General features: G+C 46.0%; 1 protein-coding gene across 1 annotated transcript in view; it reads right to left on the bottom strand.

Annotated features, from left to right (window-relative positions):
• LOC135396505 (complement C3-like) overlaps positions 1–17315 on the bottom strand; it is a 210740-nt gene that overhangs the window by 144024 nt on the left and 49401 nt on the right. Inside the window, exons 4-6 of the mRNA XM_064627518.1 lie at positions 15747–15941; positions 1782–1852; positions 1595–1726 (exon numbers count right to left, since the gene is read on the bottom strand). Coding sequence (XP_064483588.1) covers positions 1595–1726; positions 1782–1852; positions 15747–15941 — 398 coding nt within the window. The remainder of the gene's footprint in view (positions 1–1594; positions 1727–1781; positions 1853–15746; positions 15942–17315) is intronic.

The following is a 17315-nucleotide window of genomic DNA, read 5'->3' as shown; positions in this document are numbered from 1 at the left end:
GGTTACCCCAGAAATCCTGGGGTTCTACTGAGGTAATTCCAGCAACTCATAGGGTTACCATAAAGTCACACTTCGGTTACCATAAGACATCCTAGGATTGCCCCAAGACGCCCTAGGACTGCTACAAGACACTCTGGGGTAGCCCCAAGACGTCCTCGGTTACCCTAAGACGTCCTGATGATATTTTAAGAAATCATGTGGTCACCCTAAAATGTTCTGTGGTTTACCCGGGACTTTCAGGGGTTACCATAGGAATCTTCAGTCTTCTCCCTAAAGTTCCGGGCGTCACCTTAACATATTCTGTGGGATAACGACAAAGGTCGCAAGGTGGTCTGCAAATAATCGGAGGGACCGCTCACAGGACCCCAGGACTACAGCTGTATGACAATGCTGACTGAGTATCTACTTGGATTACCCCAGCCCTATTGAAAACTTGTTCCTGGGGTAACCCCAGAGCCTGACGTATCGTGGGACGGTTGGACAACCCTAGGTCCTGGGATTAAACCTGGGCCCTGAGGTAACCCATGGTCCTGGTGTAATCCGAGCCCCCGTATTCCCAAAGGTCCCCGAGGGTCCCCTATGTATGCGGGAGCCCTGGGGGTCAACCATTTTGTTTCTCGAAACTCCCGTATCTGCAAGGGTGCCCTGAGGGCTAGGGCCAGCCAAGACAGTTCACGGTTATGTGGCCTATTTGCTGACCATGAGCACAGGTTACAGTACAACGATTAAGAATTATATTTGCAATGGCTGACTGACTCGTGTGATCAACAAGCCTTATGGGCTTAGGCTGTCTATGTTGCAAAAGTATGCATTGTGTGATAAATAAAATGTCAAATGTCAAAAATCGAGACTGGCCTTTTCTGCTGACCCAACAAGTGTTATTTGGCCTGCGCTACTTCCAATGTGCTCGTTTTAAGTTGTTGGTGTTGCTCAAATTGGTGTTCAATATGTTTCAGTGTCATGCGTGGGATGCGAGCACTTTTCATATAACGCCTGATGATGTGAACATGACAAAAACAACCAGGGGTGCCTTTTTAGTGCAAATCATATCCCAAGTACGCAGCAGTTTGGCAACGTTCACAATTTTTGGTTGTCTATTCGGCGCAAGTTGAGGTGTGGCATCACCTGCAATGCCCTCTCCGATGTCGCGTGGCGGGAGAAGCCTGCCGCCCTGCCTCCGGTGCCCCGCCAGGACTGCACATTTGCCGATTTATTTGTCGTTTGCTTTGGCTTTTACGGTTCCTAAAAGACTCTGTAAGTGTCCTACAGTCCTCTCAGCCGCTATTCCCGGAGCCTTAAACTCCGGCGAACTGCGTCCAAGATTTCGCGCCGAACAATGCGCTGTCAGACTTTTTGTGTTTTCAATGGCCCCTTTATACGTTTCTGCTAGTGCTAGCAGCGTCTCCCGCCCCTCTGCAATATATTCTGCACGTGAACCCGTCGAAACGCAGCTGTTGAAGTCCCCGGGTCTAATCCCAAACGTCCCATACTACTACAGTCATGGTTTTCCCATCATTCAACTGCATTTTTTTATCGTCCCATAGTCGTCGTTTACGTGCTATGTATTGCAGTCGCTTGTGAATTAAAAACTTACGTGGGGGCCGTAGGAAGCAGTGACTGTCCATTCCCCCAGTAAAGGTGAGCGTGGAAAGTCGTAGGACTGACTGAACATCCCCGTGCCGTTGCCCTCCAAGACGGTCTTGTATGTAACAATGTCTTGAGGATTCTATGTGGCAGAGGAAGAACACTTATGAAGAGTCCAGCTCCACTTGTTATGGTACCTTGATTTCAAGGCTGAATGGTCCATCAAGAGGCCGGAGGTGTTCTCCCACCGCTACAAAGCGGATTCGAACTGTAACGACAGAGCGGTATATAATCACCAACGGTTATGAATTTCACGTACCCCAATGCTGGTTATTCCTCACATGTAGCGAGTACTGACCGAGCCCAATCCCTATCAACCAGACCCGCCCGACCCCTTCGACACTAGCATATGTCACCCGTAATCCGGCAGAATCGGTGTAGTTATGAATCCCCAGCTATATAAAAAATAAGCACTCCCTGAATATTTATCGTGAATTCGGGGCAATGTATACAGCATCGATCAGGCATTTCTGCGAGTCCATTGTTATCACTCCTTATCAGCGAAACCTTATCAGTTGTATAGACACATGCAACGAATGTTGGGTTATTATCAATCGTTATTCGTTCAGTTGGAGCGACAAAATAAGAACCACTAGCTCCCCATAACAGTCGGAAACTCCATACCTGCAACCCGGATAACACCCAGTCAAAAGTACCCGACAGTCAGTCCAGTGAGTTTTCTATCAGTCTTAATCCCTGTTTCACTCTGATATTAGCCAGTGATGTTATCAATCAGCACAATCAGTTCTTGGCTGGTTTCACGTCAGTTCAGGTAGGGAGGTCCCATCGACTCCTGGATTTTCATACTTTTTTTTATATTTAGAGGCTCATCGTACATGATGATCAACAGAGGTAAAAATATTAACTTTTGCCGAATACTTTTCGTGCAAAAAAATCGAGAAAATTCGGCCCTGATTTAGAGTGTAAGTTTGCCGCATTTGCGCGTGCATATCTCCCGAGTTTTAAAAGATACTATAGTGAATTTTTTTATACTTTAGTATACCTTCAGGCCAGCAGTCCGAGCTCAAATTTTATGCGCATGTACAAAGCTCTGTGCTATAAAAAATGGCGAACAGGCTCTCTGGCGCACTTTTGTTCCAAGTTCGACGCGTGATTTGTCTGTCTGTAGATGTCTCTCATTACCATACTTTGTATCAGTTCAGTCAGCTTTTACTGCTCTTTCATCTGATATATATATCGTGCGTATACCCCCACAGATATCTGCTGAAGCAAACAAATGTATAGGCATATTTCGAAAAAAACAAGGATTTTGCGCGTCCTTTTCTCGAAAAGGCTCCTTTGGATTTCATTTATATTTTGTCAGGACATGGCTCGATGTTATACCTTTCATTTGACGCAAAACAAATCTGTTTCAAAAAGGCGTACACTGGCGACTAGCGCGTTAAAACGGGGCCCTACTCTGCGTGCGTACATGTCGGAGACCGGCTGGCGGTACCGCGGTATGGAGGGCCTCCTGTCGATGTCGTACAAGAAAAGAGACAACTTTGTGTAATCAAAAGTGGCAGTTTATGTCGATATAATCACAAGACTGCGGAAGCAGTATTTTGCAATGACCGCGACAAATGACCGCACTCACGGCCGAATTCATGAACGAGCCTAGACTCGAAACTCGGCTCGAGTTGCTCCTCGAGGACGGTTTTGCGCTTCATAAATCGACCTTGACTCGAAACGCTCCTGGAGTGGAGGAATTCCCTCGCCCATTCTTCGAAAATCTCGAGGTAGCATCGGTGCTACTTCGAGAACGCTCCTCAACTCGAGTTTGGTTGGTGTCATGACGGAAGACATGTAGTTCGCTGCGTTCATCGGGCGTTTTGCGCACGATGGCCTTTAATTGGGCGCTGAACACAGTACCACTGAGCGACAACGTTCAATAAGGGGCCATCAAACTCCTTTTGAGTTCTCGCTCCGGCTATACGGTACCGCTTCATGGAGACAACCGTACGAAGCCTTTTGAATACATTGCCGCTGGAGGAAACTTTGTGCAATCGTAGGCTGCCGCTACCTCCTGTGCTACAGCTGCCCGTCGACATGTGATTTTATGGCGTTAGGACTTTTCGAACTGCCACAACACACATTGTGAATGTGAATGCGTGTGTGTGTGTGAATGTGTCGGTGTGCCGCGTTGTGCAAAAATCCCACACCTTCTCGCAACCACACTTTTCAAGATAAGGTGTAACAAATTTTCCTTCTGTCGGACTATTTAGCATAAAGAAGGTATGTTTGAAGGATGTTGTCACGCAAAAAGTGGTGCAAAAAAAAAAAAAGAAACAGTGCATTGACTGGACATCTGATCTGCCTCCTCAATGCTTCTGTTTCTCTGTAATATTTATACTGTATCAAACTGGCCCAACCCCTGCTCCAGCTATCACGAAAACGTCTCAACAAACCTTTCATTCATGTTTTTCATTTCTTGTTTTTCTTTTTTGCAGCTAAAGACAAAGCGGCAAAGCGTGCATCTTTCGTCTCAAACGGTCGCGAGAGTTCTGTGGCATCCCCCCCCCCCTTTTAGGGTATTTGGGAGTTGTTCCAATAGTGCCAATTCCGTTTGTTGGGTGGTATAGCAGGCTCCACCGTCTAGGCAAAGCGCGAATTAGGACCATAAAAGTTCGTACGACATGCTCGCGGTGACTCCCCAAGAATGGTCCCCCGATTCTTTGCTCGGGACGTTGTTGTTAAATCTTTTTTGTTTGTTTGATTGTTTATAGCTACCCTCAAGCCGTTGGGTAAACGTAGCAATCCGCTAACAAACAGTCATTCACGCCACATATTGTAACATAATAGAAGAATGACAAGCAGTGACACCATCTTTCATATTCTTCGATACGAGGTGACCATGCCATTAAGCTAGCTGCTGCCGTTGTGGTTGTAGTTGCCAGACCCGAAAACTAGGAAACAAGTCAGTCTGTTTCCCTGTTCGAAACACCTGCTCCCTTCTTCAAACACTTGCAGTCCCTTGTGTTTGTATTTGTATTGCACGTTGGTCGAAATAAAGTAAAGAATTACATTTATTTTTCATGCCATAAGTGTTTTAAGCACGATAATTAACATTTTCGAGGGGTCCCGAAAGACGGCTGGGGACAAGAGTACAGTTTCATTTGAGGACGGTTTCTCGAGGACCGCCTTGGCGGAGGAATCCCCGAAGCGGGTTCATGATCTCTCTGTGTGGAGGAGCGGTGCTTTCCTCCACTCGTTGGAGTCGAGGAGGAGCGTCGAGTCGATGCTCGTTTATGAATTCGGCGGTCAGTCCCGATGCAAACGTCACGTTTCTGCATTCATTTTTCACTGTACGAGATATGAATGTTTCTCGGACTCCACTTTCCGATGCCTTGCTTTGCCACGCATGCGAACCTGACACTTTGATGCGGTATACATTTACCAATTCCTTTTTATTTTGCATTCTAAAAGAAGCCACGTCCTCAGCGCGCAGATGGAGTAAATGGATGCGCTTTAGGTGTTTTGGCAAGCACGTTATCATATCTTGTGACCGTAGGATGACCTCTTGCTCGGGCATAGAAATCTTAAAGGACGACGGAAGTGAAAATAAGCTGCAAAGCTGTTTGCCTCATATTGCGATGTGTACCAAAACAATCTGGAATTCGACTTACATTTACGTGTATTAGTTGAAATGCCGCCATAATCGCGATATAAAATTCGGCCGCGGAGCACTCTGAGCCCCTGGTGAGCGTCGCCGCTCCGCCGTAGCAGACCACGGAAGTGACGCACGTTGTCTCTCCTGTTGGAGTTCCCTTCACTTAGCGGTTGTTTTGCGATCGGAGGTTGATTTTCGCGACGAGAAAGCTTGTGAAGTCTTTCCTGGCTGTGCTCCAGCATGTTGCCGACTTCCTTTCAGCAACGCGAGGACACAGTGTTCGTTGCACGAACGGCACACGGATAGACAGCACAAACACAGCGTCAAACATCGACTGGCGTTTATTACAAAGACAACACTACCGAGGTTGGCCCCTAAAATCCATATCCGAAGGAAGGTGATCTCATTCTCTCCAGGGGTGAGAGTCTTGCTGCTTAGTACATTTTAGCTGTCTTACCTTGCGTTCGGCCAGGATATGTTTCAGAACAAACACGCTCTACCAGTCTGTGGTTGTTTCCGTGGCCGTATTGGCCATTGGCGCTCGACTGGCAATCGAGAGATGGGAAGTTCAAATTCCGCCGATGTCTGACTTTTTTTATGACTGTCATACTTCAATTGTTTCCGAAAGACAGGGATCTTATTCTCATCGCGAATTCGTCTATGCTTATACTTGCAGACAGGTGAAACAAGACAAGTAGTGTGCAGGAATATTGCTGACGAATAGTTCAAAACAAATCCAGAGGTGCTTATGAGCCTTGGCTTGTCAACGAAGTACATTAGGCTGAAAGAAGGAGCGTCCCCTTCTGTATTTTCACGAAAACGGAAGGCACAAACCTTTGCCTCCACTTGTCGTTTCGTTCTACGTCTGATTTCCGCTACTGGGAAAAAACGGAGACGAAGAAGTATAGGTACGAACCCATCTCTCATAGGATATACCGCCTTCACACTTCCACGAGATCTCCGAATGCAACACCTTGAGGCTTTATTCGGAATTCGCCGTGTTTATCTCGTTCACCTCGCAGCCGCACATGAAGCTCGAGAGATATTTGACGTCACGCGCTCCTCAGATTTTCCCAGATTTGTGCCAGATTTGTGCTGCAACGTGAACAATCAGTGCACGGAACTCGTAGGAGACACCGTTCGTAGCACGCTAGGCCTACCGTATCGATCAAGCGGCTCACATGTTGAGATGCTCCTCTTCTTGTAATTGTAATTGGGGGTTTGCGTAGCGAGACAACGGATGCTCCTCTTCGCTGGCTTGGTTTCTAGTTATGAAAGTTTTATGTGCTCGGGTGAACGCAAGTTAAGTGTCGTGGCATGGTGCTTGATTATTTTACCGATCCTGTCACACCCACTTTTGTCGTGGTCTTGTCCTGTGAACAGCCATGTTGCGCTCGCAAAAGTAGATTTTGAGAGCTGAGCCTATGCCGATTTTTAAAATGGCTTGCCACTCCATGTGGCACGTAAATCATTAGATACAACAGGAACATTCTCGTCCAGCCACTCTTCAATAGCGATGGGAGCTAACATGAGTATGCTGAATCGTAACACAAGTCTTGGCTCACCACACCAAAACTGTACGTTTCCGTGCCAGCTGTTACCACACATGTGAATATGGAAATATGTTGTTCCCCAATGGCACGCTTGTATTGCGCTTGGCATAGCTACTGTACAGTTTTCTGCGAAATCGAAGTGCATTATGTGATTCTTGGAAAGTGGATTAGTATTTTTCTCCCATATGGCATTGCTCTGCGACGTAATTATGACAAATGTGAGAACCCGCCCACTTCCGTAGCTCTGAGAGGAAATTTACTGCTATAACTTCAGCACAGAACACGCGTTTTGTGGTGAAAGCCCTCTGCATAACTTAAAAATATCGTAAAATGCAAGCTTCGTAGGAACTTGCTGGAACCCTGAAAAAAGCAACTCCTAACACGATACTTATTGGTACAGTATGCGTATCACCGTGTAAACAGCTTGCAAGAGAGAGGTTTCCCTCCGCTGGCCATTTAGTCGTAGAAGTACGGATTTACGGCAACGTAGGATTTCATTCAGATGGTTTGCGGGAAATAACGAACTCCCAGCGCGGATTCTTTCTTCAGCAGGACGTCAAAAGTTAGCCGACGAATAGCTCAGGTAAGACTAAGGCGAGGCAGCCTTGCCCAAACAAAGGCAGGGAACTATAACGGACGTATTTTGGTTACCGTTTCGTTTCTATTTTCGTTACTGCTATATTTCCGTTTCCGTTATCTGTTTCTGATACCGTCCCTTAAATTTCGTTTCCGTTACTGTTTCCGGTAATGGATCCTGTCAGCACCCTGTTTTGCCCAAGTGCATTCGGTGTCACGCGTACACACTACGCAAGTAATTTTACGTCGTTGGGATGCACACTTTGCAAGATAAAAGAAATGTAGGAACATGTCTTCAGTCACTCTGAGTCCAGTAACTCAAGATGGGCGTAACCTTCATTCAATGTCGCGTTTATAAGCACACGCTCTCAATAGTAAATAATACCGTCATGGCAACGGTGAAATTAAAAAAAAAAGAACAAAGTACAAAACAAGTGACTAAATATTAGGCTGTCATCCTCGTGCTATGGTGGAGTATAGTCATGTGTTGATGTCATGGAATTATGAGGACTCGGATGATGTAAGCGACGGATGCACCCTCGAGATCCAATATTGCGCTTTCCTTCCATGCTTTCGTGTAGTATTGTAGTATTTAGAGTATTACAGGGAATGGAGTCATAAAAAAAAATAAAAAAAAATGAAGAGTCACTCAAATGTCATCACACAACAGTAACAGTCATTACTCGAATTCAATACCGGATGATAAATTCGTTTCCCTTTCTGTTTCCGGTAATGGAGGACCGTGGTATGCGTTTCCGTTTCGGTTATCGTTACCACCCCCAATTTCGTTAATATACCGTTTCTGTTTCAGTTACCCTTACCGTTACCCTTCCCTGAAAAGGACGCATGGACTGTTGGCCCGCCATCCCGCGGTACCGCCAGCCGGGCTCAGGCACGTACGCACGCAAAGTAGGGCCGCGTTTTAACGTGCTAATCGCCAGTGTATTTATTTTCAAGCAGAATTTTTTGCGTCAGATGAAAGATCTAACATCGGGCCATATCCTGTCAAAATAGAAATGAAATCAAAAGAGGCCTTTTCGAGAAACGGGCGCGCAAAACCCTTGTTTTTTGTTTGTTTGTTTTTTCGAAATATACCTAAACATTTGCTTGTTTCAGCTGATACCTGTAAAAGGTGTACGCACAATAGATATATCAGATGAAAGAACATTAAAAGCTGAGCAAACTGATACCAAGTATGGTAATGAGGGACAGCTAGAGGCATGTTCGCCATTTTTTTTTTTTTTTTGCGACAAAATCTGCCCTCGGACTGTTGTCCTGTAGGCATAATAAGGCATAATAAAGCATAAAAAATTCACTACAATATTTTTTAAAACTCATGGGCTATACGCGTGCAAACAGGGCAAAACTGCGCTCGAATGCAGGGCCGGATTTTCTTGATTTTCTTTTGCACGAACACCATTCGGTAGAAATTATTCATTTTACCGCTGTTGATCATCATGTACGACGAGCTCCTCAATATATATATATATATATACTACAAAATCCAGGAGGTCGATGGGACCTCCCTGCCTGAGGTGACGTGAAACTGGCCTCTTCCCAGACAGAACACTATCTCCTGCGGACGTCCGAAATAGATCCCAACGTCCATGTTCTGAAATTAGGTTAGGTTGACAGCTCTTGGAGCTACATGGATGGACGTCCCTAGCCGTACATCCACTGGATGTGCCATAACGACAGTTTGGAGAATTGTCCGAATATGGTCCCTGACAGGACGTTACATGGAGCATTATCACAGGAGAGAGAGAAACACGGCACGGTGTGTCGCGGCGGGAGTTCTTTCGATGAACCAATCGAATGTCTCGCACCAAAAGCAGTAAGAAACACAGATGTTACGTCTTCTTCAGTCATTTCTATCAGTTCTTCAGTCCACTGTTATTGGAATACGCAATCGCATTAAACTTAAGCACCTCACCGTTTAGTTTAACTCGCAGGCAAACTGGACTCTCGAATTTGTGAAAATTTGCGGGACAAGCAATATATAGTATCTGCTTTCGCTCTGGAAATGTATGCCACTGCTTTTCTAAGGGTAGTTTCATTTTAAGTCGAACAACGGATGAAAGTCGTATTTTTTAATTCGCCCAGAAAAAAATATATGTTAGAGGACAGCTCAAACGAAGCAAATCGCACAACGTGCGACGCTCGTGCGTGGGGTAGTTTCCGCGAGGAAGAGGAGGAAAGTCTGAGGCTGCTTGAGCGCGCTTTCTTCTGGACCGACTTTGATGGGATCTAGCACCGCTGATTTTATGCCCAGGAACTGGAGGTTTTTTGTGGTTATAGGCTGCTCCATAGACACTGTCGACAGCTACCCACAGAACTCTGAGGGCCATAAATTTTCAGTTAAAAATGCCAAACTTGGCGTAAACGTTCAAAAAGGCCAAACTTTGTTACCAATTTGCTTCATGACGGAACGTCTGAGTACATCGAGCTTAGTGCCATTCGATAGGACGTTGAAAGACCTTTCGTGCTGTATAAAGTTCGTTTTTCTCAGTCCAGTGCTTTCTGTGTTATTAGCTTTAGAATCGCACATGGTAGGCGAAAATTGCCAATGTTGCATCTCAATTTTCTCAAAAATTTCATCTTCGATTTCCTTCATTATTTTTGAAAAGGTGGCGTCATGCCTCTACTTTAGACGCCAAGTTAGACAATCTTTTATACTTACCCGAGAGACGCGCAGCGTTTTCTTTCTTTTCTTTTTTTTTTTTTCTCAGGCAGGGTCCACGAGGCTGCGGCCTTGCCCGCCCCACCTACGAGCACGCGACCTTCAACCTCTTCTTTGCTACAGGTCTCCCGCTGACGGAGAAATGAATGATCACATTGCGTGAGCTTGTTGTAGTGTCCCCAGACCATCACTTTACGTTTACCCAATGGTCTCCCAGTTCCGTCAGGCTCATTCAAACCGTGGGAGAGTACAGGAGTTGCCTGTGCGCCCTTGACGAGGAGCCCCAGTCCTCGAACATACCGACAGAGTAGTGAGAGGAAACCAAGCGCTTCGTAAAGATCTTTATCCAGTGGTAACATCGTAGCTTTTGTTTCAGGTTGCCACCAGTCCCCCAGGCAGTGTGAAAGTCACGTCCTTTTCATTGGTAAAAGAACGTTGTGGAAGTTTCGCAAAACGTAAAATGTGCCCATTGCGAGACCCCTGCAGGTGATGGATGCAACCATTGGATTAGCATCATCTGATAGGTTTAGATATGACCTTTCACATGATATAAAGTAACTGGGTTCAAGCGCATGGATGCCAAAAGGATTACTGAAGACCACACCGAGGGTTTAAGGTGGTTAGGCCTCATATCCTCCAAATGCCTATTTCCACCGACGTCCCAAATCAACCAAAAGCTCATTTCATCCGAAAAAATGTTCGGAGGTTCCGGGCTTTCGGTTGATCTGGGCACGCGGGTGGTAGTGACCCATATCCCCCAAAAGCTCTTTTCATCCGAGCGCCCAGAACCACCGAAAGCGGGATACTTGAAAGGACACGATTCCCCTGTTTGTCAGGGAGAGGAGGAAGGCTGAGCGGTTTTTGGGTGTGCGGGAATCCAATCCTGCAACTGAGTCAGAAGTGAAGTTTGCAAAGGAAAGGTATTATTGGTGTCGATCGCGTTCAAGAAATGATCCGATCCGAACAGAGAGATATTTTCCATGTGAGTGACAGGGCTCCAGGAACTGTGTAGGTCATCATAGTGGAAAGCAAATATAGTAACAAAGCACCCGCTTCACAGGTCTCGAAGAAGGTTACAAAAAGGACCTCCTCCTTTACTTTTCTTTTATGCGTTCTGTTAATACAGTTCAGACGTTTAGAAAACACGCTATTAACCGGTTGAAACAACCCCTAGAAAAAGCTTGCAAACAGTATGAATGCATGAAACCAACATATCGTCTGAACTGTGGATCTCCTCTGAAGGCGCTTGAGGTTTGTTTGTTTTCCGCCGTCCCGCTAAATGTTCCAGCCACAGAACATACCACTCCCACCATGCTCTTTTTCCGTGAATCATGACGCGGACTTCCATGACCTTCCGAAGATAGTGCTTCTCCCGTCAGCAAAGTGCATACCAATAAAATTCATTTTCGGGATACCTCTCCGTTCAGATCACTTCTTGAACGCGATCTCATTTGTACACACCGAGTATCGTGTCATTTCTATCCAACTACGATCAAGCTTCTTTAATATAGATCTCGTGCACCAGCTCTCATATTTATATTACTCATATATGTTACATCTCTAAGGAGAATTATTAGTAAGCAGGGGAACAAAGGAAGCTGTGCAAATCAACGGACCGCATACCTCATGCTACAGAACATTTCGTGCACGGGATGAGCAGCAGTCAGGAACCCACGTGACCCTCTCTGGCGAGTTGAAGGAAGTGCAGCTCGAAGCAAAGTTAACTGGAACGCCACTTCGACCGCTGAATCGGGAAGAGAATCACCCTAGCGGCGCTTAGGATAAATAAAGGGAAATAATGTTTCCACTGTCCTACTTATGGCGAATTGTGGTGGTCATTTAATTACAACACTGCCTGGCGCTCGGAAATTGCTAGGTCGGCTCCGGAGCTGGATCATGTGACAGTTGCCACCCGAACATGAGTGCCAGGGATCTGGCAATTTTAGGATCAGGATCAGGCTCGCCTCATCCCTTTTGAATCAGGGCAGAGTTCGTACACTTGGATCACGATAGGGCCATCGCTGTCGCCTGTCTTCGGGTTCCGTCGTCTGCTAAATCACGTGGACTTCGACGTGCGGTTCAATGAGAGCACTCGCCATCGTTGCAGTGCGGATTTGACGACACCGGATATAGTTGGGCAACCCGCTGCTCGATCCTTTCGAGACCGGACCGGAAGTAATAGCTGGGAAATTCCGGGCGCACGGAAAGTGCCACGCGAACATGCAAGATTGCTTGACTGCTCGGGATCTGGCAAAAAAAAGAAAAAGAGAGAAAAAAAAAAGAAACGTTGCCACCTAATGATCACCACAGTGTGTCCGTCTTGGCATGAGTTGTTGACTCGGCATTACTCTCAACGGTGATTATCATCGCGATGTTTGTTGGGGTTTGAGACGATTATGTAAAGGTGTATGCTGGCCGATATCACGCGGATACGATGCTGTTATCTCACTGATACGCGCAAAGGTGGACAGCAACTCCAATAAATTTTCCACTAGACCTCGTGCATCCTCATTTGTTTTATCACAACTCTGAAAATGCCCCACAGAGCGAACGCGACCACTTTCGCGTGTATCAATGAGATAAAGGCATCGTATCCGTGCGATATCAGCCGGAATACACCTTTACATAATCGACGCAAACACAAACAAACATCGCGACGATAACCACAGCTAAGGGCAATGCCAAGTTAATAGCTCATGGCAAGGCTTACACCTCCACAGCAACACAGCCACAGTGGGACAGTCGGAACACCATTTGCCTTTATTCTTCGTAAGAGCCGCTAGGGTTGCTCTCTCCCCGAGTTTAGCTCCGCCAGTCGAAGTGGTGTTCCAGTTAACTCTGCCTCGAGATGTACATCGGATTCCCGCATACTTGGGAACCGCTCACCCTTCCTCCTATCCCTGTTAAAATTGGACGCGTGTTTTTTGAAGTATCCCGCTTTCGGTGGTTCTGGGCGCTTGGACGAAAAGGTCATTTGGGGGATATGGGTCACTGCCACCCGCATACCCAGATCAACCGAAAGCCCAGAACCTCCGAATATTTTTTTGCAGGAAATGAGCTTTTGGTTGAATTGGGACGTCGGTGGAAATGGGCGTTTGGAGGATATGATCTGCTACCGTTTAAGGTACCTACGGCTACCGGAAACGAGGGATTTTAGTTGTGCCTTGTTCTGTCGGAAATTTTGATTCCCACGGTGGCAGTGACACAGCTCGTGGAGGGCGAACGTGTTATACTTGAGAGCAGCAACATACTGTCATCACAGCGGTCTTACGGGCTTTGTATATAGTACTCATCGTGGTTCCGAAATAACGCTACGGTGCATAAAACTAATTAAAGGTAGCATGCACAGCCTCGGAACTATCACTTATTGCGCCCAAGCTAAGAGACTGCTGCAACCAGGCAGCCACAAATTTGTATTCTCACGTGTTGTAACTTTCTGTCCCCTGTGGCCGTAGTTCTGCCTTCCTAATATTAACTCGCACGACAGCCTCATAGCGTGCGTATGTGCATTGCCTCAAGCACATGTGCAGGAGAATAGTGAATATGCGCACGTGCATACGCACACGTCGTGCGTGCGACTCCCATGAAAGTGCGTAATAGCAAGTTCAAGGCGCCCACGAAAGTATTGCCCTGCGTCTCTAAAGGAAAAAATAAACATACGTACCATAAGTGCAAAATAAGTACAGAATGCAACATCTGGGCAATAAATTACAAAGCAAAGATTACGAAGCAAAGTGCGCTCGTAAACATACGAGGAGCGCCTTTGTGTGGAAAAATCGCTCCACGGAAAGGTAGCCCAGCGTCTCAATCAAAAGAGAAAAGGTACCTACCTTACCAGTAGCGCAAAGTACAGGCATAATTCTGCCCCTGTGGAATAAATCGTGAAAAATATTCTGGCGTTTTAGAAATAATTAAGATCGAACATGCAAAATTTTCGCGTACCACTCGTGGTTTTGCGATACTAGGCGGACGAAAAATGCGCTTGAACAAAGTCACTTTATATCATGTGAAAGGTCCTGTAAAGCTTTCGGATGATACTAATACAATGGTGGCAGCCATCATCTGCAGGGGTCTCGCAATGGGCACATTTTACGTTTTTCGAAACTTCCACAACGTTATTTTACCAATGAAAAGGATGTGACTTTCACACTGCCTGGGGGACTGGCGGCAACCTGAAACAAAAAGCTACGATGTTACCACTGGACAAAGATCTTTACGAAGCGCTTCGTTTCTTCTCAATACTTTGTCGGTATGTTCGCGGACTGGGGCTTCTCGTCAAGGGCGCACAGGGAACTCATGTACTCTTCCACGGTTTGAATGAGCCTGACGGAACTGGGAGACCATTGGGTAAACGTAAAGTAATGCTCACGCAGTGCGGTCATTGATTACTCCACCAGCGGGAGACCTGTAGCAAAGAAGAGGTTGAAGTCTGCAGTCTCGTGGACCATGTCTGACCAAAAAAATCGCTGCGCGTCTCTCAGGTAAAAATAAACGATTGTCTCACTTGGGGTCTAAAGTAGAGACATGACGCCACCCTTTCAAAAATAATCAAGGAAATCAAAGATGGCATTTTTGAGAAAATTGAGATACAACATTGGCAATTTTCGTCTACCATGTGCGATTCTCAAGCTAATAACACAGTAAGCACTGGACTGAGAAAAATGAACTTTATACAGCACGAAAGTTATTTCAACGTCCTATCGAATGGAACTAAGCTCGATGTCCTCAGACATTCCGTCATGAAGCAAATTGGTAACAAAAATTTGGCCTTTTTGAACGTTTACGCCAAGCTTGGCATTTTTTAACAGAAAATCTGTGGCCCTCAGAATTCTGTGGTTGGCTGTCGACAGTGTCTATGGTGCAGCCTACAATCAGAAAAAACCTCCAGTTGCTAGGCAAAAAATCAGCGGTGCTAGATCCCGTCAAAGTCGGTTCAGAAGAAAGCACGCTGAAGCATCCTCAGACTTTCCTCCTCTCCTACGCGGAACCTACTCCACGCACGAGCGTCGCACGTGGCGCGATTTGCGTCGTTTGAGCTGTCATCTAACATATATTTTTTCTAGGCGAATTAAAAAATACGACTTTCACACGTTGTTCGATTTAAAATGAAACTACCCCTAAGTGATCTTCATGGTTCTTAGAGGTTGTATCTGTACGTCTTTATTTTTGTTTTTTAAAACTTCGTGCTCATTGTGCGTAACGGAAATAAGAGGAACAAACAAAAACGAGCCACAGAGTAACAATCTGTCCACTTACGCAGTATAACTCAATAAAACAGTATCAATAATAATGAGAAAATGCAGGGCCCTGAGCACGTACGCAAGTAAGTCCGAGCAACGTCCAGGCATCTCCGTGTAACTTCCTGTGAGGACAAACGACGGATATATGACATTGAATCCTATACGGACATTGAATCCTACGAGTTGTCCGCATGCGGTCGTCGTGTATTAAGTTTGTATTTCTTACTGCGACACGACACTTTAGGATTAGTTCCCACGGTACAATACTTATAACTGGAGGCAACAATATTGAGCCGCATGGTACACATATTAAAAATGGCGGCATGAGAATAAGATACGACAAAGAAAGAAACAGACGGTATGCTGTCACGATGTGCCGCTGTGTTCGTCGTCCAATAGCACCAGTGGTGCTTACACACACAAACCATGATCACCCTTCGTACCTGTTTGCTTAGGAGAGTAGATAGGCTTGTCGGTCTGCAAAAACAGGTAGCCCGACTTCTCGCTGACCATCAGTCTGGCCTCTTTCGTGTAGAGGGAACCGCATTGAACGGAGAGAGCAATGTACCTCGCTGCATATGTTTCTTCTCTCTGTAGCTGTTGGGTGCCAGTGCGCAACTTCACTTTGCGTATCTCATCTGACAAAAGAGAGAGAGAATCGATCATACAAGAGCCTGGCAATGTACAAATTTCTACAGCAAGGGGATCTAGTTGTTAAGGACCAAACGAAGGATGTTTCACGCATATATACATTGACATAATCTCCACGTGCAAAAGCACCCGTCGCGAGCGTACCATCTCTACTTGGAAGGCACGTGAACAAAGTACATCTCCGACGTTCCCCACGAAGTTAGTTGAGTACTTGAGAAATTATGCGGTCGTCAGCGGCTTTGAGCATCATAAATTTGCTGAGGAACTCGCACGATGTCATGTGCTGTACGCGAGCTGCCATCATGAGCCTTCATTGTACGACAGTGTTTTCTTTTTGTTTGTTTGTTTGTTTGTTCAAAGTGCCACCGTGAGGACTAAACTATGATATTTGCCTTTACTTCGTATTATAGATTAATCTCACTCGAAGAAGCAAAAGATGAACATAATAAAACAACTCGCATAATATCGTCCAGCAACAGAGCGCGTTTCCGATCGCTGGGAATCCGCACGAGGGACTTTATCTGGCGAGATGTCTGCAAAGGAGAGCGAGGACGAAATCACGCGCCAACGAGATATCGCGGAAGAAATGCCAAGAGCATCCAAACGACGTCTAAGGTCACGGTGGAGGAGTTACTCAAAACGCTACGGAGCAGGGCTCGAAACCGTTATTTTGGGGCGTTCGGTTCAAGTTCCGGATCAAGGTTATCGGTCCAGCGCAACTAAAATAACGGTTTGAACCAATATTAATCGGTTCGGACCGGTTTACGTGTGCTTGCTAATCAGTGTACCACATGTCAGAAGTAACATCAGGTTCCGGCGATCGCTTGCTCCCTCTTCACCATCGCCTCTACACTTCAAAGCTACAAAGAACCATGCAGCAGATCATCCTTTACTGTACCAAAAAGTGCTGGGAAATGGCGTACAGCGTACCATTGAACTCCAGTGCAAAAAGCTATGGCCAGTATTTAGCAAAAAGTATGAAAGAAAAAAGAGAGGTCGCGTCTCTTGGTTCAGCGATCGGCGTCTAGTGGGCCCAGAACTCGACGCTATGCACCATGCTCTGGACCACACGCCAACCTAGCGACAAGTTTCCCTTGATCGCTAGTTGTCCGCGTTGCTTGTGGATGTCACAGTGAACTATTAAAATTTAAAGATTGATATTAAACGGTAGGTTAGAGGTAGGTAAGGTAAAATTTACGTTGCCTTCACGCTGCGACGCTGAATGAAAGGGAGCAGCCGAGACAACAATGCAAAGTGTAGCCGTCGTGTACCACATTTTTTTTTTCACCTCGAGTCACAAAAATGTACAGAAATGTCGTGGACCTTCGGAGGTCACGCTGTAGGAGGTGCATGGACTCACC

The sequence above is a fragment of the Ornithodoros turicata genome, chromosome 6 (genome assembly GCF_037126465.1).
Source record: "Ornithodoros turicata isolate Travis chromosome 6, ASM3712646v1, whole genome shotgun sequence".
NCBI lineage: Eukaryota > Metazoa > Arthropoda > Arachnida > Ixodida > Argasidae > Ornithodoros > Ornithodoros turicata.
The sequence above is the reverse complement of the archived record's forward strand: the minus strand, read 5'-3'. Positions and strand labels throughout refer to the sequence as shown.